Genomic DNA, 22837 nt, shown 5'->3' on the forward strand with positions numbered 1-22837 from the left:
AAGATGTGTAAACAAGAAATAAAAATGCTAGAGGCCAGAGAAAACATTGTGACATCCACTGTCCAGGCGCTTCTCTCCATATCTCTCTCTGCAGCCCTGTGTGAACTCACAGAGGTGCGGACAGATGCCGTCCTATCTGCTCTTTGTGCAGAACGGAGCACCTGCCTGTGCCAGTGAATGACACCAACGCACAACTTCCTAGCCTATCAGATAGAAATCCCACCACTGTTTGAAAGAATGCAGAGAAGCCCAGTGTATTGGTGACTGAATCACAGTTTATTCACCCAAGCTCTTATCGATGAACACTTCAGTTGTTTCCAGTGTTTTTTGCTAATTTAACACCATTTCAGTGAGCATTCTTTAACATCCAGTTTGCATACAGCCATATTTTTTCCCTGGGAGAAGTTCCTAGCAATACAGTTGCTCCATGAATTCAGTTTTGATGTCTATTTACAAAATCGCTTTCCAGAAAGATTGTAGCCATTCTTAACTCTCTGTTATTAAAGGAGAATACTCATTTCCCACAGATTCATCCACACTGAGGATTAAAATAATTTTTAATACTTGCCAATCTGATAGGTCATGGTTATTCCACATTTCTTTGACCAATACCGAGGGGTGTGTGTGTGCACGTGCATGTGTGTATTAACCCTTTATATTTCTCCTTTGATACTGTCTTTCCATGTCCTTGGTTCATTCTCTAATAAAGGTGGGATTGGGGAGGTCTTGAGCACTGTGACTCTAATTTTGAGTCCAGTCTTTTTGCATCTTAGCTAAGTGGGAATAACAGCTGAGAAGCATGCCAGAGGGAGGCTGAGGGCTGTCCACGTTGTAGTCAACGGAGGCTTGGCTGTGATTTAAAAGAACAGCGGGAAGGCCCACACTCTGGGACCAGTACTCTGGCGATTTCCCTTCCTCCTCCTGTGACTGAGGTTTTAGTGGAAGCTGAAGGAGCAAGCTGCAGGGTTGAATCTGAGGAGGGACGGGGAAAGGTGAGACGCCCGTGTGTGGGGGGGAATGGGACGATTCATGGCTTGTGTCAGACCCTCCCTCACCCTGCACGGCCCCTTCTCTCCCCTCCCCCTACAGAGGTGTTGAAGACGGTGTCTGCCATCATCGACGCTGGCTCTTCCATTAACCTCTACATGTTTCACGGAGGCACCAATTTTGGCTTTATCAACGGAGCCATGCATTATCACGAGTATAAGTCTGATGTCACCAGCTACGGCAAGTATCCCCACAGCTGACCCTCCCTGGAACTCCCCAAGCTTTGTGTGTCTGGGCCTTTTAAAGGGAGACAGCTCTGCCTCTGTTCATGTCTTTGGCTCTGGAGCGCCCAGGGGAAGGTGGAGGTTTGATCTGCCTTGTCACCTTTAACCTTCCAGGGTAGTGGGAGACTGCAGCTCGCTGACATGCCTGCGAGACTTTGGAAGCCAGTGGCGGGGATGGGGGTGGGTGGGAGTGAGGGGCACCAGCAGGCAAGGAAGGGCCTCAGTGAGAGCAGCCTCCTCTCTCTACTCAGCCCTGGAGATGGTGTGACCCTGCCCCCCGCAGAGGCAGGAGCAGTGCCTGGAAGTTTAGGGTTATGTTGTGGTCATGGCAGTTCTGTTGGCATTTTATAGTATTTACTATTTACAGTCTTCTAACTGGCAGCCTGTACGCAGTGTTTTGCCTCCTAAATCCGTGAGATGAGGACCATGCTGCCTGATCCCAGCTTCTCCCCTCTCCTTTTGCTGCCACAGACACTGGGACACAAGTGACCTGTGACAGTGCCCTGGTGTCTTGCAGACTATGACGCGGTGCTGACAGAGGCTGGGGACTACACAGCCAAGTACGTCAAGCTCCGAGAGTTCTTTGGCTCCATCTCAGGTACCTGGTGACCAGCAGCAGACCCGAGCGCCAGCCTGGGCCCTTGCTTTTGCTCAGAGACCCCTGCAGAGTTATGTCTTCACCCCCCCACCCCAACCCCCGCCCCCAGTTGATCTGTGTGCAAGAATGACGGGGATAGGCAAGTTTGTGTTCATCATGGCTGAGTCGGGCCAGATTTGCCTTTGTATGTATGTTAAGACTCCTGAGGGTTCGAGAAAGCCCCCTGTCCTCCTCCTGGTGCTCCCTCCCGGTGGGGCCCAGGCATGTCTGAGGTGGCCCGTCTCCTTGTTGGCACTAGGATGAAGGAGCACATTGGATAGGAGCCCAGGGTTGGGGGCGGGGGGCTGGAGGAGGTCGTGACCGTTTGGTCCTTTGGGGATGGCCTTGTTGTCTGTGTGGCAGGTGGCCCTCTTCCTCCTCCACCCGACCTTCTGCCCAAGGCTGCGTATGAGTCCCTGCAGCCCGTGCTCTACCTGTCACTGTGGGACGCCCTCGACTACATGGAGGAGGTGAGTGCCGCCGCAGCGGGGTGGGGGCGGCAGGCGGGGCAAGGTCAGGAAGCCCCCCCAGCAGCTGTTGTGGAGGAAGAGACAACCAGCTCTTGCTAACCTTGAGTTCCACTTGCCGACTTTAGAACTCAGAGTAAAGAGAACAAGCTTGTGCTGGAGTAGGAAGTGGGAAAGAACAGAAAGAGCCTGAAGAAAAGCTAGGTAACACAATGGGATGCCGTTCCCGCAGCCTCAGTGGGCGAGGAGGCTGAGGAGGCGGGGAGTCCGCTCCACCTCCCCTCAGATTTTTTTTTTTTTTTGCCAGAGAGAGAGAGATTGACAGACAGGAAGGGAGAGAGATGAGAAGCACCAACTCGTGGCACTTTAGTTGTTCATTGATTGCTTCTCATATGTGCCTTGGCTGGGGGACTTGAGCTGAGCCAGTGATCCCTTGCTCAAGTCAGCGACCTTGGGTTCATGTCTATGAAACCACGCTCAAGCTAGCGAGTCGGGGCTCAAGCCAGTGACCTTGAGGTTTTGAACCTGGATCCTCAGCATCCCAGGCTGACACTCTATCCATTGAGCCACCACCTGGTCGGGTGGGCTCCACCTCCTCTGAGAAGACGGTGCCCCTCCCATAGCTGATCCAGGGGGACTCTGTGATCCAAAATGATGGTGGATTAAAAAGCTAACGGCCACTGGATTGCAGGGCTTATTTTTACATCTTTTTCACGTCCCCTTCCCTGTGACTCTGGGAAGCCATGAGAAATCAAAATAGAAACAGATGTTAGAGGTCCCTTCCCTGCCAGTGTCCTGCACCCCCAGTGAGGTTTATCTGCTGCCCTGCACTCCCCTGCAGGATCCAGATGAGGTTGCTGCCGTTTTTCTCCTTCGCCCAGCTCTGTGCCTCCTCCTGTCTTCTCTGTCTACAGCCAATCAGTTCTGAAAAGCCCATCAACATGGAGAACCTGCCGATAAATGACAAAAATGGCCAGTCCTTTGGGTACATTCTGTACGAGACAACCATTGACTCCTCCGGCATTCTCAGAGGTCTTGTTTGTGACCGGGGACAGGTAGGACTATCTCCTCCTACTCCCTAGGACCTTGTAGAGGTCAAGTCTTACACTATACCCCCGACTGTCCCTCCCCTGAGCTGTTTTCTATGTGTTATGATGGGCCATCACCCTCAGCTGGGCTGCCCTCTTCAGTTGTAACTGTGGGCATGTGTTCCCCTCTCTGCCTGCCTGACCCCTCCTTGGCACACACACAGACGCAGTGGGACCTCTGTCTTCACTTCGCAGAGATTCCACTTGCTCCTCCCTCCTGTCAGCCCACGGGTGCTTTCTGTCTGTTTATCTGGCAGGTTTTTGTGGACACGGTGTCTATTGGGTTCTTGTACTACGAGAAGAAGGAGATTGTTATTCCCTCAATCCAGGTTTGTTTCCTGGGGAGCGATCCAGGTTAGTTCCCGGGTGGTGGTGAGCGCCAGCCACTTCCTGATCCAGGTTTGGTGGGAATGCAAGAGGAAGAGCTGGTGTACCGGAGGCTCCCTGACCAGAGCGGTGCACGGAGCTCAGGGCAGAGCATGGCTTTCTGACGGGCAGGGACGTTTTCTCTCCTGTCCTCCGAGCTTAGGGGAGAGCTTGAGTTCTACAAGGTGCAGTTGTGGCCTTCGGGCTGGGTGGTCAGGAAGTCATCACCGACTGCTGTGTTCCTGGCAGGGTTACGCCATGCTGAGGATCTTGGTGGAGAATTGCGGGCGAGTCAACTATGGGGATAATATCGATGACCAGCGCAAAGGTGGGTCACAGCGCAGGGTGAGAGAAGAGCTGCTACCACTCAGCATATGCTTGGCTACCCTTTCTCCATGCCAGCTCCTCAGCAGGCCATGAGGCTCATGGGAGGGAGGTGGGTCCTGGAGGCTCAGGGCAGGGGGGTGGGGTCTGGAGGCCCAGGGCTGGGGGGTGGGGTCTGGAGGCCCAGGGCAAGGGGGTGGGTCCTGGAGGCCCAGGGCAAGGGGGTGGGGTCTGGAGGCCCAGGGCAAGGGGGTGGGGTCTGGAGGCCCAGGGCAGGGGGGTGGGGTCTGGAGGCCCAGGGCAGGGGGGTGGGGTCTGGAGGCCCAGGGCAGGAGGGTGGGGTCTGGAGGCCCAGGGCAGGGGGGTGGGTCCTGGAGGCCCAGGGCAGGGGGGGTGGGACCTGGAGGCCCAGGGCAGGGGGGGTGGGTCCTGGAGGCCCAGGGAAGGGGGGGTGGGTCCTGGAGGCCCAGGGCAGGGGGGTGGGGTCTGGAGGCCCAGGGCAGGGGGGTGGGGTCTGGAGGCCCAGGGCAGGGGGGTGGGTCCTGGAGGCCCAGGGCAGGGGGGTGGGGTCTGGAGGCCCAGGGCAAGGGGGTGGGGTCTGGAGGCCCAGGGCAAGGGGGTGGGGTCTGGAGGCCCAGGGCAAGGGGGTGGGTCCTGGAGGCCCAGGGCAGGGGGGTGGGTCCTGGAGGCCCAGGGCAAGGGGGTGGGTCCTGGAGGCCCAGGGAAGGGGGGTAGGGTCTGGAGGCCCAGGGAAGGGGGAGTGGGTCCTGGAGGCCAAAGGCAGAGGGGTGGGTCCTGGAGGCCCAGGGCAGGGGGGTGGGTCCTGGAGGCCCAGGGCAGGGGGTTGGGGTCTGGAGGCCCAGGGCAGGGGGGTGGGTCCGCCCAGGGCAGGGGGGTGGGGTCTGGAGGCCCAGGGCAGGGGGTGGGTCCTGGAGGCCCAGGGCAAGGGGGTGGGTCCTGGACATGGAGACCAATTGGAGGATAGTGGGACATAGACAGTCATTGCACTGAGGTGAGTCCTGGAGGCCCACTGCGGGGAGGTAGAATTGGGTCTGAATAGCACACCTGGGTTCTGCCCTCTTCCCTGTCATCACTGCCTGTGTGTTTTGTCTGCGTGCCTGTGGGGAGTACACAGTGAGCACTGAGCTGGCCTCCCCAGGTCCCTGGACTTCAGCCTGGCATAGTCTGTTTGGTGGGGTTGGGAGGGGCAAGCAAGGGGATACCCAGAAATCCAAGAAAAGGCAGAAAACTCCTACCTTCTTAGGCCTCCACCCCGAGTTTATTTTCTGGATCCCCCTTGGAAAGGCACTGAGGACCTCATTTGTGGGAGGGAGGAGACTGCAGGATACACGAAAACAAAGTCCTCTTGCTGATGGCCCCCCTAGGAATATTCTGCCTATTTATTTCATTTCTTCTGGCTTTTTAAACCTTCTCTGTCTAAATTTGCCTCTTCCTTGTTATCTATTAAAATACTGTTTTGTTTTGTTTTTCTGAAGTTGGAAACGGGAGGCAGTCAGACAGACTCCCACATGCGCCTGACCGGGATCCACCTGGCACACCCACCAGAGGGCGATGCTCTCCCCATCTGGGGCATTGCTCTGTTGCAACCAGAACCATTCTAGTGCCTGGGGCAGAGGCCATGGAGCCATCCCCAGCGCCCGGGCCATCTTTGCTCCAATGGAGCCTTGGCTGTAGGAGGGGAAGAGAGAGACAGAGAGGAAGGAGAGGGGGAGGGGTGGAGAAGCAGATGGGCGCCTCTCCTGTGTGCCTTGGCGGAAATCGAACCCGGGACTCCTGCACGCCAGGCCGACGCTCTACCACTGAGCAAACCGGCCAGGGAAAATACTGGTTTTTCATGTAAGTTATAAAATAAGAACAGACAAATCCTACTGTGGTGAAGGATGTTGGTGACCCACCACCTCTCTCACAGGTGTCTGCCTTTATAATGAAGAAACTTGTGCTGCCCGCCTGCCTTCCTTCCAGGGAAGCCGTGTGGACCCTCACTGGGGGCTTCCTGGGTCCTGGGATCAGCCCCCTCCAGAGGGGCCTCTGAGTAGCTTCTGTCACCATCCAGGCTTTCCTTCCCTTTTCCCTAGTCAGTCTCCCAGGGTTCCTCCCTGGTCTCAGCTTCTCCCCTCACGGGGTCTCTCTCCTCCTGGCTGGTCCTTACTTCCTCTGTGGGGTGGGATGGCCGGCCTGACTCTGCCAGCCACGCCTCCCCAGGCCCCTGATCCAGGTGTGCCCTGGGCGCTCACTGCGGCGTTGCCGTCCTCTGGGACAGTTCAGAGTTCCTAAGTCACAGACCTCCGCCCCAGAAATGTGTGTCCCCCCGCACCGGGGTCTGAGATTTCAGAGGGGCCGCAGGCCCCGTGGAACCTGTGCTCATCCCCAGCCCACCTAAATTCCCACTCTGGCAACTCAGCAGTTGCAGGGTCTAGAGGGCCAGGGGTCTGCTCCAGGACCACAGAGCTGACCCGTTCCTTCTAGCACTAAGGAATTGCAAAAGCGTGTGCAGTTCCCCAGGCTTGGACGCCCAAGTGTATTGCCACTTGCTAACAATTGAAATACTTTAAAAAATGTATCTTTAATCCTAGATCAGGTAGAAGATTCCTGTCTGAGGTTTTAGGTCTGTTTAGTCTGGGACTCCACCAAACTGACTGTGAAGCTAGGCTAGAACTACTGGGACTTCCTGGTGCGTCATATGCTCCTTGGACCTCATTTTATTGTGTTGGAATTCTCAGACCCCTAAAGGGAGCTTCCCCCTCAGAGAGGCCAGAGGCTGTTTTCGCCCCTAGACATCCTCAGCTCTGCCATTGCCCTTGATGTGCTCTTCCATGCACATCCTAGGGCCTGGCAGATATGGTATTACTCATTCTCGTCCCCTTTGGGGCTTATGGGGAAGGTTTTATGCCATGTGACGAGCCCCTCAGGGAGTATAAACTGCGGGAGAAATCTGCACTTGAAGTTCCCAGAGACTCTCCGTGTATGTGCCTGCAGCAGCCACGTCAGTTGTCCCCTTGCCTTTGACCTTGCTCATGTTCCTTGCCTCCTTCCCGCAGGTTTAATTGGAGATATCTATCTGAATAATTCACCGCTGAGAGACTTCAAAATCTACAGCCTAGAAATGAAAAAGAACTTCTTTCAGAGGTGGGTCCCTGCCCAGGGTGGTGTGTGAACTCCTATAACCCTCACAAGGAAACTTGTGCTGCCCGCCTGCCTGCCTTCCAGGGAAGCCGTGTGGACCCTCACTGGGGGCTTCCTGGGTCCTGGGATCAGCCCCCTCCAGGGAAGAGCCAGGGAGGTCCTGTGCTGCTCTGGCCTCACCCTCCTCTCACTCGCGTGGGAACAGACCAGAGTCCACAGCACCCTGCCCAGGTAGGGGCAGTTCCAGCACTGGATGCTAGGGAATTCCCACGATGCCCCCTGCTGCCATTTTGGTGCCCTGGTTGACAGACGCCTTTGCAGTCAGATGCAGGACAGAGCCCAGGTTTGAGAAACTGCCCTCCCTTCCTTGCCTTCTGTTCCGTCCATAGGTTCAGCTCCAACACGTGGACCTCCGTCCCCGAAGCACCGACGTTCCCTGCTTTCTTCCTGGGTGTCTTGTCTGTGGCCCTTTCCCCTTTGGACACCTTTATGAAGCTGGAGGTTTGTAGCCCCACCCTGCCCAGGTTCTCATTGGGCCCCGGGAGCTCCGCACCTGAGCTGAGGATGGACAGACCGCCACGAGGCTCTCCTAAGCCTGGAGGAGCCCTCTCGCTCACCTGCGCCTAGGGGGTCCTGCCTTTGTGTTGCCCTCTCCAGAAGGGCCCGTGGGGCCTCCCTGGAGTGCAGTGGGTGGGCTTGAAACGGAAGAACCACTTGGTGCTACTTCTTAAGGTCCTTCCGTCCAGTCTGAGCTTGGGGACCCTGCCTGAGAAGTTAGAGCTATTGGGAAAGAGAGGTAGAACACCCCACCCGGTAGTCTCATGCTCGTCAGAATATCCGTTCACGTTGGCCGTTTGGAAGTTGAGGGGAGAACGCAGAGCATGCGCTGACTGTCCCTGCCTTCCTGCGGGACGTTACATTTGCTGGCACACGTGGGTGACTGACGACCACTTTCCCTGCTCTGCTTAAAGGGCTGGGAGAAGGGGGTTGTGTTCATCAATGGCCAAAACCTCGGACGCTACTGGAACATTGGACCCCAGGAGACGCTCTACCTCCCAGGTGCCTGGTTGGAGCAAGGCATGAACCAGGTGGGGGCACCAGTAGCCCCTTCCTCTTTTCCTGGGCCCCTTATTCCCGCCCTTTCTGGTATCACATGTCTCTCGGGGGAGGGAGGAGTGTCCTCTTCACAGTCTGTTAGGGCTGATTAGGGCAGGAGAGAGGCAGAGGTGTTGACCAGTTCCTTCTCTGCTCCTTCCTGGTCCTTGTGAGTTGTGGGTCCCTGTTCCTTCCGGCCCAGTTCCCAACTCCTTCCCTTAAGGCTCCAGGACAGACTTCAGCTGCTGTCCTACCCAGCTTTCTCTCCCCCAGGTCATTGTTTTCGAGGAGAAGATGGCAGGCCCTATGATCCAGTTCACTGAAACCCCCCAGCTGGGCCGGAATCGGTACCTGAAGTGAGCAGTGCCTCCCAGTGTGTTCTGGGCAGGGGGGGACAGGACAGGAGAGTGCCCCTTCCCCAGTGCTGACTGGGAGCGTGGTGTGCTTCCCCCGACCCCCACTCCTTAAGGAGTTTCCTTCATAGCAACCTCAGAGAGCCAAGGGCCATGTCTGCCCACTGCTTCAGTCCCAGACCCTGCCCTGACAGAGCCGAAGGCGGGGGAGGGTGGCGAGGGGGGCGGGTGTGGGTCCTTCACTGGGCTCTGAGGATGGCCCCTTGCCCACTCCCTGCTCTTCTGGGAGGGGACAGACGGTTGTCTGTCTGGGGTGAGACAGGGTAGTCAGAGCTCCGCGTGGCAACACCTGGGCCGCAGGAGACGGCCTGAGCAGCTGGGCACAGCCGCCCACAGGCACGCTCTCCAGATGTCCTCACCCGGCCTGGCCACACCCGCAGGGCCCGTGATGTTTCTGAAGTAGTGGCCTTGTTGCCGTTTGTGAAGGGCAGGGAAGGGCAGAGTGTGTCAGCTGGGCCGACTGGTTTCCTCACAGCCCTCCCCGAGCCTTCTCTGGGATTCTGGAAGAAACTCCATCTGAGAGAGACACAGGTTTTCTTCTTTCCGTTCCCACTCTAATTGCATCTGACAGGAAGACCAGCGAGCTTAAGAGAAGCAGACTTACTCAGCCCCTTATTTTCCTGAAGTAGAGAGTATTTCCAGTTTTACTGTGAGAAGCGGAGGGAATGTAGGTCCTAGCAGAGACCACAACCCTATCAGAGGGTGCCCCCGGGTGGGTCACTGGGGCCTGCAGGCGAGCGCAGACGCTGTCCGTCCCTCAGTTTCCGGTGACCAAGCAGCGGGGGGCGAGGCAGTTGTCTTCCTTCCTGCGCACTCGTCTGTCCAAAACTGAGGCGCTTGCCAAAACTGAGGCATGCGTTCTGGGGATCTGGGCCAGTGGTTTGGCTCATGGTCGCTGTCATGATTTGCAATAAAGCAATAGAGTTGAATCCACCCCTCTCTGGTGCTAGTCCCCTGATCCCGTCTGCGCCGCCGTGAGCCAGAGGCAAAGGGAGTGCCCGGCCAGGCGCTGACTCCTTCCCACGTCCCTCCTGACCTCCCTCTCCCCGAAATGCCAGTGCGGACTGGAGAGCAGTCGGTGGGCGGAGGAGGAGGGTTGGCGGGACAGCCAGGCGCTGTCCGTGGGAGTCAGCCTCCGTGAGCGAGTCCCCTTCACAAATGTCATCTGGGTTTTACTGCCGTGAACTAATTATCTTCGATGACAGTCAAGTCAGAGAGCAGACACCTCCCCAGGGCAGCGTCCACACCCAGGGCCCATAGAGGCGGTGGGAGTAGCCTGTCACGAGGCGGTGGGAGTAGCCTGTCACGAGGCTCGCAGCAGCCTGCCAGTCTGGCATCCCTGGCTTGGTTCAGGCAGGGTTCCACACGGGGTGGGGGAGCAGTTGTGGTAGGCAGCCACTGGGCCCCGGAGCCGAGCCGGGTCAAGGACAGACGGTCACACGGCTGGGCCCCAGGGTCCCGCTGGGGGCAGGGAAGTGGGGCACATTAAAGTGGAAAGCATGGACAGTGGCTGGGAAGCCGGGGGGACACAGTCCTGATCTGGGCCACACGTACCAACTGTTCATGAGCTGCTCTGGACGGGAGAGCACAGAGCTCAGACGAGGTGACCGGGACGACCTGGGCATGGCCAGTGCGGGGACAGTATCGTCTGCCCTGGCTTGACACCAGACCGTGTTTCTGCAAAGCTGCATGGAGGTTGACTTCTGTTGGAAAGTTCTGCACAGCTTCCTGTTCCTGACTCTCCTACCTGCCAGAGAACTCGTGGCTTCCCTGTCAAAACCCCTGTCAGTGACCATCCTCAGGGCTTACCCATGGTTTGTCTGGATCTCCCCAACTGGGTGGCCTCCTCTCCATCTCTCGAAGACTCCTCAGAACCCAACCTCTAAATCAGTTGGTTTCAATCTTTGTACACTTGGGGACCGGTAACAATAGGAGGACTGCTAAGGCAGAAATCACTGGGAGCGTAAGGGAATTCACCTTAAGATCATTGGGTCTATAACCTTCATACCACATCATGGTGGTTAATGCTTTCATGGACCGCAAGAAACTTCTGGCGGACCCGTCTGCAGACCAGTTTTTCAGTTGAAGAACACCGAATTCTATCATGTCTGTCCTCTGCTTCTAACTCTCCAGTGGCTTCCCTTTCCCCTCACAGTGGAAGCCAAAACACTTTACTCTGGTTCCCAGGACCAACCAACGTCGTCTTTGCCCACCACTTCCACGTCCTTCCCGTCTCCCACTGCTGACCCCTTCCTACTTTCCCAGTCAGGGGTGGTCACATTGGCTTTTGAAGTTCCCTCTTCTGGCCTGGCCTGTGCAGGTGCAGTGGATAGAGCGTCAGCCTGGAACACTGAGGTGCTGAAGTCCTGAGGTCATTGCTTTGAGACCCTGGGCTTGGCTAGTCAAGGCACATATGACAAGCTATCAATGAACAACTAAAGTGAAGCAACTATGAGTTGATACTTCTTGGTCCCTTCCCCCTTCTCTCCTCTCGCTGTACAATCAATAAAAAATTTTAAGTTTCCCTATTCTGGAATACTCTGATCCAGATAATGGCATGTCTGCATGCTGCTCTTTTGCACAGATGTCACCGTATCAGGGTGACCTTTCTGACCATCCAAGGTAGGGGTCAGGTTCACTCCATAGCTGCACTCTGTCTCCTCCACTCAGCCTCATTCTCGGCCCTGGACCAGATCCCATCTAAAATACTAGACTTGCCTGCTATCCGTCCATGTGCTCTCAGGAGAAGCTAACCCCCATGCAGACTAGTGCGTGGGGTTTCACTGCTCCGTGCTGACTCCTAGAGGAATAGGCCCCTGACACGTATTTGGTGGATGGGGGGTGAAGCCGTAAAGGGGAATAAAATGAAGCAGGGATGAGGAGGATTAGGACTGTTAAAAACCATATTTGACTTTTAATTTTGAAAACAAATTAAATACAGTTAAATTAAAACAGACCAGATGGTGCCATTGCAGGGGCTGCGCCCTCCCCCCGTCTGTGTGGGACTCCCTGCCCCCAGCTTCACTCCTCCATCATGGGGCGTAGGGGACAGACTGAGTTTGGAAAACCAATTGTCGTCATGGACCCAATTCTGATTCATAACAAACTCATTCCCAACAAAGATGGACGCTGCAGTCCACCAGGGTTATCATTATAAATAAATACACATGCAGCTAAAAGAGAGCATTGGGTGAAAACAACTAGCATCTGCCAAAAAATAAAAAAATAAATAAAAAAATAAAGGAGAGAGAGAAAGAGAAAATACCTCATTTTGTTGTTCATTATTAATTTCCTGAAAATGAGCCCTGGGGTTTTTTGTGTGTTTTTTTTTTTGGGCCAAGAATGTGGCCTAAGACCAGTCAAGCTCACCTGAGCATTCAGGGCTGCCTTCAGTGAGGAGACGGTGGAGGTCTGGGCCTGAATTCACGCACCTGATGGTTGCCCTGTGCCACCCCCTCCCTTCTCCCCGGCCATGCCCCTTGATTCCGAGGTGGGGGGATGTCCAATGCAACCACTGACAATGTAAGAGGTTAGGAGATGTCCTGCAAGGTGGCTCAGGGTTCTCAGGGATAGGATCACATCAGATGGGTTCATGAACTACTGTGGTAAATTCAATCCATTTCAAAATAGGCAGCCAATGCTATTGTTTGAATGTTTAGGTTGCCGGCCTAAGTCATACCCCCCTCCCCACTCCAACCCACCCATCAGTGGGTTCTCCGTGGTCCTCAGACTGGTCCTGTGAGTTTAAATGAAGTGGGTGCTGTTAGCGGTTAAAAAATAAACACCTTGTCAGTAGGCTCAGGCCTTTCCTTTTTCCTCCACTGGGGAAGAAAATTGTGCTTCCGACTTTCAGGAGCATGAGTGAGGTAACCACCAGAGGGCGCTGTCCCTAGTCACAAAGCCAGGAGGTCCGTGGCCTGCAGAATGGGACAGGCTTTCCTCCCGGTGGCGGAGGGAGTAGCTGGCGTATGCACTGTTCTTTGGGGAGGAAAGGGCGCAGCTGGGCCTGAGGCAGGCTTGCTCTGCATGGCCCCCACCTCTGGAGAAGTGAGATTTTCTTTTCCATTTTGTGTTTAAAACAGAATGATTTCCAAAGTAGTGTGTGCTCACGTCTCCTCTCCACTCAGTGTCCAAAGGCTCTCTGCCCCTTTTCCATGAATCCCTCTGTTAATGCAAAGTCTCCTGGCCCTTGAACCGGGGGCAGGAAGGAGTCTTGGAGTTGCTCCTGCCTCCCTCCTCTTTCCGAGTCTCCTGCCCCTGGCTCATGTGAGCCACTGAGGTTTGTGGTTCTCAAGGGCTTCAGGAAGAGGGCTCCTGCCCTCCCTGTCCTGGCCCAGTGGGCAGCGGGGGTGGCAATGTGGGGATAGGGGCCCACATGGTCTTAATCCAGGTCAGTTTCTGACCTGTGCTGGCTCAAGGCCCACCTGCTTCTCTGTGCTGCAAGGAGCAGGCGTGAGGAGCAGGCCAGGGGGAAGGGGCTCTTCTCCCACCACAGCCTGAGGTACAGGGGAGCCTACTGGCAGGCCCAGGCTCCCCTCATGCAGGGCTGGCCTCCTGTTGGGATCAAAGCTAGACTTATGCTCTGGACACGGGAACTAAAGGAAAGCCACAGAGGCGTGTATACTTAGGAGCAACTCTCCGAGGAGGGGGCGGGTATTCCTGATGCCCAGCAGGGCCTGCTCTCTGGTCTTCAGAATTCTCTGGCTGGCCAGGAGCAGGGGGCCGGGGAGGACCACTCTCCACGTGACTGCCGAGTCTTTCATCCCCCTCCCAGACGGGCATCAATCTGGGGTGTGGGTGAACCCCATGCGTCTGCTCCTGCAGGCCTGTGGATGCAGGAAGCTCTGGTGGTGGGGTGGGAGTGCTGGGCACCGGTGTGCTGGCTGGGGGCTTGGCGAGCAGCTGGGCCCTGGCCACACGGGATGGAAGAGACCGTATTGTGGATTTCTGTGCTTTAGGTTCTCCGTCCTTTGTCCTGGCATCGGGCTGGGCTCTCTCTGAAGCCCCAGAATAGAAAGGATGGTGGTGGCCGTTCCTTTGGAGTTTGCCTCGGAGGGGCCATCAACCATGGGGAGAGGATGGAAGGCCAGGAACAGGGTCTGAGAAGAGGCTCCTGTGAAGGGAAAAGGAGCAAGGGGTGAAGCAGGTGACCAAGCAGCTGGTCTGGCCAAGCTACCCAACCCTCAGTGCCCAACAGGGTTCACTGAGGAGCTGGCTGTGCAGAGCCCAATCCCCAGGGTCTGCTGTGGTGCCTCTGGGAGGTGAGTAGGGGCCTGGTGAGGGCAGGAGGCAGGGAACGTGGCTCTGTACTGATGGATCTCAGTGGCACGGGCCCAGATGATTGTTAGGTTGAGGGGACAAAACAGGCAAATTGACACCCTGGGGTCCCTGGTGGCCAGGGCACTTGCAAACGTGACAGAGAAACGGACAATGAACTCCAGGGCTCAGTTCAGATGTGTCCCGCTGTTCAAGGTCCCAACTCTGGGATGACATCACAGAAATGCCCAGAGGAAGCTCTTGGCTTTGCCAAACACCTGGCACAATTCATTTCATTGAGCTTTTCTGAGCATCATTTCTTTACCTCTAAAGTGTAAGTAGATCCTGTGGCCCACTTCAGCAGAGGGTTTTAGAGAATGAAAGAACAGAAACACTTATATAGGGCTTATTACATGACAGAGACTGTTCTTGATATCCCCTCCAACCCATTTTACAGACGAAGAAACTGAAACCTAGAGAAAGAACAGTCAAACAGTAGAAAGCAGTAGGCTGGGAGCGGAAGCAGCTGCGGGGTCCACACTTCCACCACTGCACTACACTGTTACTAGGGAGAGGCATGTGGACATGCTACGTGAGGCGGAAGCAGAGAGGGAGGGTCCTTGTCACAGCGGCATGACCGAACAGGAATCCGCAGGGCAAGACAGCCTGGGGAGAGTACACAGCAGTGCAATGGGACAGGTGTCACGGCCAGAATCATAGTAGTAATCAGGTGATGTCTGGAAGGAGAGGCCTTCCAAGGAGTGGTGACAGAAGGACCCGGCTGCGTAGGGGGAATTGGCTCCTGTTTATTTCCGGACAGCTCAATGGGAAGGGGACTGCAGCCATGTCTCTTCTCCTCGTGCAAGCATGTCCCTGTCCTCCCACAATTAAAAATCAAGAGGAACCATCTTGGCGAACTTATTCTGTGTCCAAGCCCGGCATGCCCCTGCCCAGGGCATCGTTGCCCTCGTCCTTGCTGTACCTGTATCCTGGGGTTCAGATTTCCACAGTGGGGTCAGTGAAGCCTTTTTTCCCCTCGTTCACCAGCACTGGCTTCTCTGTCCGCGTGTGCCAGACCAGGATCTGTGTGTCCAGAGACATGACACCGCATGGGGCAGCCCCCACCCCAACCCCGACCTCACCCTGCCACCTTCTGCTCCCACCCACCCACACTCCTCAAGTATTTCCCCTGCCCCCTCCCATTCCGCCCTTGTTCCATCAGCATTCTCCCCATTGTTCTTTATTTCTACCCACCCCCTCACTCTTGCTGTCTGTACATAGGACGCATTCAAAATAGCTCTTGGAAACAGAAAGTCTACAACTACAGAAAAATACGTAGAGAAATAAATCTGAAGACTTCCTCTTGCTTTTCATCCTCCCCTGTATTTCTTAGTGGGTCTCTCTAGACTGGGAGAAAGTTGTTCAGGAGTCGTCAGCTCAGACAAGGGATAGCCTGGGCCCTCCCCGGAGAAGTTCAAACTAGGAACAGTGCATGTGCGTGTTTGTTCATGTGTGCACACATGTACGTGTGTTTGGTAGGGAGGTTGTAGAGCCCAGCTCTTTTGAAATGAGGGAGGGGACATGATCCTGGGCTCTGCCACCCTCACCATCTCCCTGCTTGACTTTTTTTTTTGCGTGGCTCCTTAACAGGCGATGAACTGCCTTCCTGGCTGGGTGTTCTAGGAAAGCGTGGCTCTAGGCTGGTTCTTCTTTGCAAAGCTGTTTGGAGGCCTTTGTTTCCTGCTCCCTGATAGGTAGGGAGTGTCTGGACAGGCTTGGAAACGCTTGCATGACCGCTGTTGGTTCTACTGAGGGCCTTACCTTGGTGCAGTTGGCTGCCTTGGGCTCCAGGTCATTGAGGGTGACAAGTTCTCGGAGGAGGCTGCTTTCCTGGTAGCCTCCCTTCACACCGCGCAGCTTGAAGTAGGCCTGGCTTCGCTGTAGAATGAGCCGCAGGTTGACCGCAAACCCAGCCATGTCTATTGCAAACGGTCGGTGGGGGTCAAACACTGTCTTCCAGCCGACCACCTTCCCTGCCCCGTTGACCCGTGGGGCCTCGTACCGAAGGCCGCCGACGAAGGCGACGGGCCACACGGACACCCTCCTGGTGCTGCGCATCTACAAGGGGGACCCAGAGTCAGGACACCTGGGACTGCTGACAGGGAGCAATGTGATGCCCGTCCCCATGGAAGGTGAAATCATCAATTAACTCTGGGCTCACAGGCCATGTGAAGCTACCGCAGGGGACTCAGACTAGGCCCGTCTCCATATGAGCTCCTGTGCTGGGCACCTGGGGAGGAACCTGGCCTCTCAACCAGCTGATCTTCTCTCCTCCCTCATGCCCTGCTGCCACTCTGTTCCTTGCTCTGTCCTCCCAGTTTGGAGTCTGACCCCTCCCCCAGACTACCATGACACTGAAACTGGCCACACCTACTTCAGACCATGCCTGCAAGGCAGGACTGTGGTCTAGCAGCTCCAACACCACCTTATTCTCTTTTAACCAGGGCGCTGCTGTGGTCCCCAGCTAGTCTTTCCATCCCTTCTCTGGCTCTGGCAGTCTGCATTGACCCTGGCCTGGCACCCCTCCTGACGGTTTCCTGGTGTGTCCCCGACCCAAAGGGCCCCTCCGTGGGAGTCCCGCCTACGCAGGAGCGTCTTCATTGCCCAACCCAGATGCCCCGCATCCACTCACCCCTTCCCTGCCCTCTACCTGGTGCATACCTCCTCGAAGAGCTCCAAACTGTAGGTGTTGTCATCGTCAGCGAAGTACACCACGCCCGGCTGGCTGTAGTTGCGGGGGAAGGTCTCGCGCAGCCAGCGCAGAGCCAGGTTGCGCTGCATGGTGCCCCGTGGGATGCGTGGGTCGCGGGCGTCACCGCGTAGCTTGTAGTTGCGGGGCGTCTCCACGTGAAGGTGTGTGTAGTTGAGGCCAGTGTCGCGCAGCAGGCGCGCGGTCAGTGGCGTGCGGCGGGGCGCGTCCTCCACCACCAGCCAGTGCAGGTTGGGCACGTGCAGCAGCGTGTTGGCCAGGCGTGTGAGCTCTGCCTTCTGCACCGGGCGGCTGTAGGTGGGCGTCACCACGTGGATGGTAGGCAGCGTGTCGGACCACGGCGGAGGCCGCGTGTACACGTACTCGGTGCGCACCACCTCCACGATGTCACGGTCCGACATGCAGTACTCCCTGGGGTCCACGCCCGGCGGTGCGGCCCGCCGAGGGTCACTGCCATCATCTGTGGGGTTGGGAGAGAGGCGGTGTGGGGACGCGAGCCGGCTCTGGCCCCGGGTACTGGGCAGGATGCTGCCCACCCTGCCACGACAAACCTGCCCTCTGCCCCTCCTCGGGAATGCCATCCAGTCCCTGCCTGAGGCTCTGTCTGTTAGAACAGACCATGATGGCAGCATCCCTGCAATTCTCCCGCATTCTCCCAGTTCTGACTCCCAGACAGCAGAGGTGACCTCTGCCTCCTCCATTTGACAGCTCTGTAAGCCACCTGCACGCAGCTGCCCAGAGTCCAACACCGCACCTGCAGTTCCTAAATGCCTCTTCATATGACAAGTGTCCGACCCTCAGCACCAAGTGCCCTCTTCACCTGGTCAGAGCTGACCGCACTGACACACAGGGTGGGGGTTACAGAGCACCCTGGCACTGCCACCCTGTGGCGCAGCCACTGCAGTGCCCAACGGCAGGAGTGGTACATTCACGGTGGAAGCACACTGTGGACGCTGAAGAGTGTGAGGTTAGCGCACCCTGATTTTTCACAAATCCTCTCGTCAAATAGGGTCTCTTCCCTCTTGGCCTTAGGTCATCTACCCCAGTGGTCCCCAACCCCGGGCCTTGGACTGGTACCGGTCCATGGGCCATTTGGTACCAGTCCGCAGAGAAAGAATAAATAACTTACATTATTTCCATTTTATTTATATTTAAGTCTGAACGATGTTTTAGTTTTAAAAAATGACCAGATTCCCTCTGTTACATCCGTCTAAGACTCACTCTTGACGCTTGTCTAGGTCATGTGATACATTTACCCATCCCACCCTAAAGGCCAGTCTGTGAAAATATTTTCTGACATTAAACTGGTCCATGGCCCAAAAACGGTTGGGGTCCACTGATCTATCCTTTGAATCTCTGTGCAGAATTTAATATTTAACTACAACATTTTATTTCAGGGTTTTGCCTATAGTTTTCAAGATAATTTTGAGTCCCGAACCTGTCCTTTCTGATTTTAGCTGTTCCTACATTTTGGCATACCCAAAGGAATGGGTGGAGGCCTGCTTCAGCTCTTCTGCTCGTTTCATGCCAATCTCCTCATCTTCACTTTTTGGAAACACTCATTAGATAATCTCTCCCCCTGACCCTCATTGTCCCAGCATCCAGCTAATGTTTTCCCATATCTTCCCAAGGACACTGTGTGAAAACGTGCAGAGGCCTGGCCTCAGGTGACATACTCCCAGGCGGGGGAAGCCAGCCCTTCTGGGTGGCAACCTGCTCCAGTTGGGGCCTCTCCAATGACCAAGCTTTTCCATACCTCCTGGACACTTTCCCCTCAAGTGAAGCTAGTAGTCCGTCAAGAGGAGAAATCAGGGCCATTGGTGGTCATGTGTTTAATGAGCCCCCTCTCTCCACGTTATACCTTTCTGTGTAAATACCTGTGTGGCCCTTCCCTCTCTCCTGCCGTCTCAGGAGGAGGTGATGGTGGTCAGAGGACAGACCTGAGAATCCTCATGCCCGGGCTCACACGCTGCCCTATTCTGTCACTCAGCTTCTGGTTTCTCAATTTGCGCAAGTGTAGAAGGGAGCTAATCATAGTACTGACTTTATTGAGTTACAATCTGGCTTAGGGAAGGTTTCAGAACACTGCGAGGCAGGTACTGTCATTTCCTTATGCAGAGGAGGACAGTAGCCAGCCCTACTTCCTCATGGCTTCATTCAACTCTGGAAGGGATGTGCTGAAAACCACCTGGAAGGGCTGCAGTGGGGTACCGGGGAGGATGCTGTGAATCAGCCATCTGTCGCTTCCCCTCTTTTCCACCATTTCTGTTAGCACATGGGGTATGTGGGGTGCTTGTGAGAGGTCTGACGCTGGGCTCCCGGTGGACATAACGATGAACCCAGGAGACCTGCTCCAGGCTCCTAGGAAATCTGCACAAGCGAATGGAGCAACAAGGCACACAGCAAAAGCTGGGAGCCCCTTCTGTGGGCTGTGGACACGATGTCACAGGTGTGTGAGGGCAGGGGTGAAAGACTAGCACATGTGCAGTTGCTCAATGGTTACTTTTTGGAGTTTTGGGTCAAACTGTAAAAAGAGAACAAACAAGCTTAAGGAAGATTTCTTTCTTTCTTTCTTTCTTTCTTTCTTTCTTTCTTTCTTTCTTTTTGACAGAGACAGAGAGAGAGTCAGAGAAAGGGACAGATAGGAAGGGAGAGAGATGAGAACCATCAATTTTTTTCGTTGCGGCACTTTAGTTTTTCATTGATTGCTTTCTCATATGTGCCTCGACCTACAGCAGACTAAGTGAACTCATGCTCAAGCCAGAGACCTTGGGTCCAAGATGGTGAGCTTTTGCTCAAACCAGATGAACCTATGCTCAAGCTGGCAACCTCAGGGTCTTGAACCTGGGTCCTCCGTGTCCTAGTCCAACACTCTATCCACTGTGCTACCGCACAGGCAGGCTATAAGGATTGATTTATCCTGTAGTCAGTAAGGTTTTGAAAACAGAGACCTGGGCAGGAGATTTAGAACCATTTCCTCCATTTTTTTGCCACTCAAATCCTCCCAAACAGGTGAATCTGTGCCCTGGGAACATCCTCCATGCTTTAGGTTTAGCCATAGCCTGAGCTCAGCCCTTCCTGCTGGCTTTACGGTTCCTGCAACCTTTGAGTCATAAAGGCTTTCCTGGGACTGGGACTGTATTTCACTGTGGCTTTCACTCACTCCCTTTTGGCCTGCTCTGGGGAAATAGGATGGCAGCCCTCCTTCTCAGGCAGCAAGATCCGTGCTTAGCAAAACAGCCTGACATCTCTGACCCTAGGGCTCTGCCAAGAATGGAAGCCACATGCTATCGTGTCACTTTATATGTGGTAGTTTTAACCCCTCTGCGATGATGCGGTTGTACAAGAGCATCATCTATACAAGAGCAGTTCTATAGCGGCAAGCGCCAAAGAGAAAGGTTGGAGTTGGGAGGAGAGGATAACTCTTGGGCGCACAGGCCCTAAGGGCTCAGCATTTGGCAGTGGGAAGTTAGTGATGTGTAGCGTGGTCCTTCCCCATGGAAGCTTTGGGAACTGCTGGCACTCCAGGAACGTCGAGGACCAGATGCGTAACTGCATGGAGCAGCCGACCTCAGACTGTGATTCTTGGCTATGCTGCATCCAAGCCCCTTGGGGTAATGGATACATATGGATTCCCAAGCTCTACCCTGGGCCCTCATCATCTCTTGCTGAGATGGGCCAGGGTGCCTTCATGTTTTGTCATGCTTCTTGTGTCACACTGTGCACCTTTCAGTGAGAGAATTGCTGCCCCAGAATATTGAGTCTGTGGGTGCAAAGGGGAGGAGGAAGGGATGCGGCCTGTGTTCACCTGGTTGAACTAGATCAGGGCTGCCTAACCAGGAAGAGAGGGGCGAATGATATACTCTCCTTGAAAGATTTTAAAACACAATACAGACCAAGGACCCTCTTCACCCACCCCTCCCCACTGCTGCTGCGTGCTCCCAGCCCTTGCAGTCCTGGGATTGGACATGGAATTGGTGCATTTATGTCTCAATGCATGTGTGCATGCGTGCATGCCTGCATGGTAGCATTCATCAGATTCCCAAAGGGGAGAAGATCCCTACAAGGGTCAAGTTAATGACCTGGGTCATCCTATGGCTCCTCCCAGCTGCCTGGTAATGAACATCAGAACTCTACCAGCACTAGCTGTGCTCACTCTTGTTACTGACACCTGGCTGGGCCAGGGCAGGGGCTGGGGTGGAGGCTCACCCTTGTGTGCCGTGAGCAAAGGCGCGATGGTACTCTGGTGCCACACGGTGACAAGCAGCGTCCAGGGCAGCACGATGAGGACAATTGCAAGGATGTCCCGTCTCTTCGGCATCTCCAAGGCTGGCTGGGCCCACAGCTCCTCGTTACCTGGGCAGCAGCAAGTCAGGAGAGGGACAGCGCCGGGGGTGGCGGCAGCACAGTGGTGAGCACAGGGGAGAAAAGAACAGGAATGGGCCGGACAGGCCAGACACAGGGACAGCAAAGAAGCCGCATGTTGGCTATCAGGTCTTACCAGCGCTCACAACCCACCCATTGCGGAAGCAGGTTTGCGGAGTCCAGACCGACCAGAGATTGAGAAGGGGTGGCTGTTCAGGGGCGCATTCAGGAACCCTGTGACATGCACACCTGCAAGAGAGAGCAGAAGAGGATGGCCAGAGACCTGGGTGGGGGATGGGCATCCAGAAGGGCCAGGCCGGCCTCTGGGTTTTCACAATGGAGCCCAGACTGCCATTGCCCTGAGGACCTCTTCTGCCTGCCTGCCTGGGTGGCTGAGCCTCTGTTCCCTACAAAATGGGGACATGGCACTGTCCACCCTGTGTGCTCAGCAGGATGCAGAAGTTAAGGGCACAGACTTCAGATACACCTGCCTTGGTTTAAACACCAACTCTGCCACCAACAGGCGGTACTTCCATTGCCAAGTTACAGCAACTCTGTGCCTCAGTTTTCTCATCTGTGAAATAGGGTACTATCAGTACCTCCTTACAAGGTGAGAATTAAATAAGTCAGCCCCCATAAAACCCTTAGGGTGGCGCCTGAATTGTACCTACTGAGTGCTCAAGATCGTGTTGTCCACGTGATTGGGCCCAGATTTTTTTTTTTATAACCCAGATAAAGGGGTTGGCATTGGGATGAGCCTTTGAGGACAAACAAGAAGTTTGGGGGACAGGCCCTTGGTCAATGTCAACAGAAGTTCCTGTGGACACCCACTGTGGACAGGACAGAGCACTGGGGCTGGGGCTCGGTACCAGAGAGAAGGAATGGTTGCCAGAGGGACAGCCACATCCTGGAAGGCAGTGCTCACAAGAGCGGCGGCCCCTGTGAGAGATGAGCCTGCTCCAGTCGCCTCAGATCTGCTGGCAGCATCCTCCTCAGGGTCCTGTTCTCTTGTGTGACAAGGAGGGTGGGCACAGAGCTCTGTGACCACCGTGGCAATTATTGCATCTTACTCTCCTCCTTCCTCCTACTTCTGTGCTAAGCGCCACTCAGGATGCATGCCAGTGTGACAGGCACAAACCCTGAGGCCAGCTGCCTGCACCAGCCCCAGGTAGCCTGTGGCAGAGCCGAGAGCTGTGGGTGAGGAGTGTTTTTGTCCCCTGCATTTGGAAACTGGGTTCCTCTCCTGGTGGGGTCCTTGCTCCAAACGGTTCTGACATTTTGTGGAAGAACCAGGTGCTGTCTTCCAGGAAAAGCACAGTGGGCTCTGTGTGCTGTTCACGTGTTTGCGCCCAGATGGTTTTTTTCATAACCCAGATAAAGGGGCTGGCATTGGGGTGAGCCTTTGAAGACAAATGAGATGTTTGGGGGACAAGACTTTTTGTTGACAGACAGTGGTCTCCAGCATGCCCCCAAACCCTTGCTGCTGCCCCACCTGCTCTGCCTTGCAGTCTCCTGGTGGGCAGATGTAGACAGGCTGCCCTTCATTTCCTCAAGGTGATGGAAGGCCTACTGGGGCTCAAGGTTACAGGCAAAGACTAACAATGGGCATGCAGAACGGGGAGAATAATCCTGGGGTATGTG

General features: G+C 55.3%; 2 protein-coding genes across 5 annotated transcripts in view; one reads left to right on the forward strand and one right to left on the reverse strand.

The window, feature by feature from the left end:
- Positions 1–9423, forward strand: part of LOC136325406 (beta-galactosidase-1-like protein 2) — a 44239-nt gene extending 34816 nt beyond the window's left edge. The window contains exons 11-20 of the mRNA XM_066259783.1: positions 1090–1227; positions 1789–1869; positions 2272–2378; positions 3290–3430; positions 3721–3792; positions 4079–4157; positions 7213–7300; positions 7687–7798; positions 8269–8385; positions 8666–9423. Coding sequence (XP_066115880.1) covers positions 1090–1227; positions 1789–1869; positions 2272–2378; positions 3290–3430; positions 3721–3792; positions 4079–4157; positions 7213–7300; positions 7687–7798; positions 8269–8385; positions 8666–8752 — 1022 coding nt within the window. The 3' untranslated portion in view covers positions 8753–9423. The remainder of the gene's footprint in view (positions 1–1089; positions 1228–1788; positions 1870–2271; positions 2379–3289; positions 3431–3720; positions 3793–4078; positions 4158–7212; positions 7301–7686; positions 7799–8268; positions 8386–8665) is intronic.
- A 2276-nt stretch (positions 9424–11699) lies between these two features.
- B3GAT1 (beta-1,3-glucuronyltransferase 1) overlaps positions 11700–22837 on the reverse strand; it is a 30585-nt gene continuing 19447 nt past the window's right edge. The window contains exons 2-8 of one of the 4 annotated variants that reach the window (XM_066259784.1): positions 21350–21445; positions 21041–21187; positions 16783–17291; positions 15883–16179; positions 15044–15144; positions 14387–14416; positions 11700–13918 (exon numbers count right to left, since the gene is read on the reverse strand). In XM_066259784.1, the coding sequence (XP_066115881.1) occupies positions 15058–15144; positions 15883–16179; positions 16783–17291; positions 21041–21187; positions 21350–21353 (1044 nt within the window). In that variant the 5' untranslated portion in view covers positions 21354–21445 and the 3' untranslated portion in view covers positions 11700–13918; positions 14387–14416; positions 15044–15057. Of the gene's footprint in view, positions 13919–14386; positions 14417–15043; positions 15145–15882; positions 16180–16782; positions 17292–21040; positions 21188–21332; positions 21446–22837 lie in introns of those variants that run through there. The other 3 variants (XM_066259786.1, XM_066259785.1, XM_066259787.1) reach the window with 3 other exon arrangements.

The sequence above is a fragment of the Saccopteryx bilineata genome, chromosome 2 (genome assembly GCF_036850765.1).
Source record: "Saccopteryx bilineata isolate mSacBil1 chromosome 2, mSacBil1_pri_phased_curated, whole genome shotgun sequence".
Lineage (NCBI taxonomy): Eukaryota > Metazoa > Chordata > Mammalia > Chiroptera > Emballonuridae > Saccopteryx > Saccopteryx bilineata.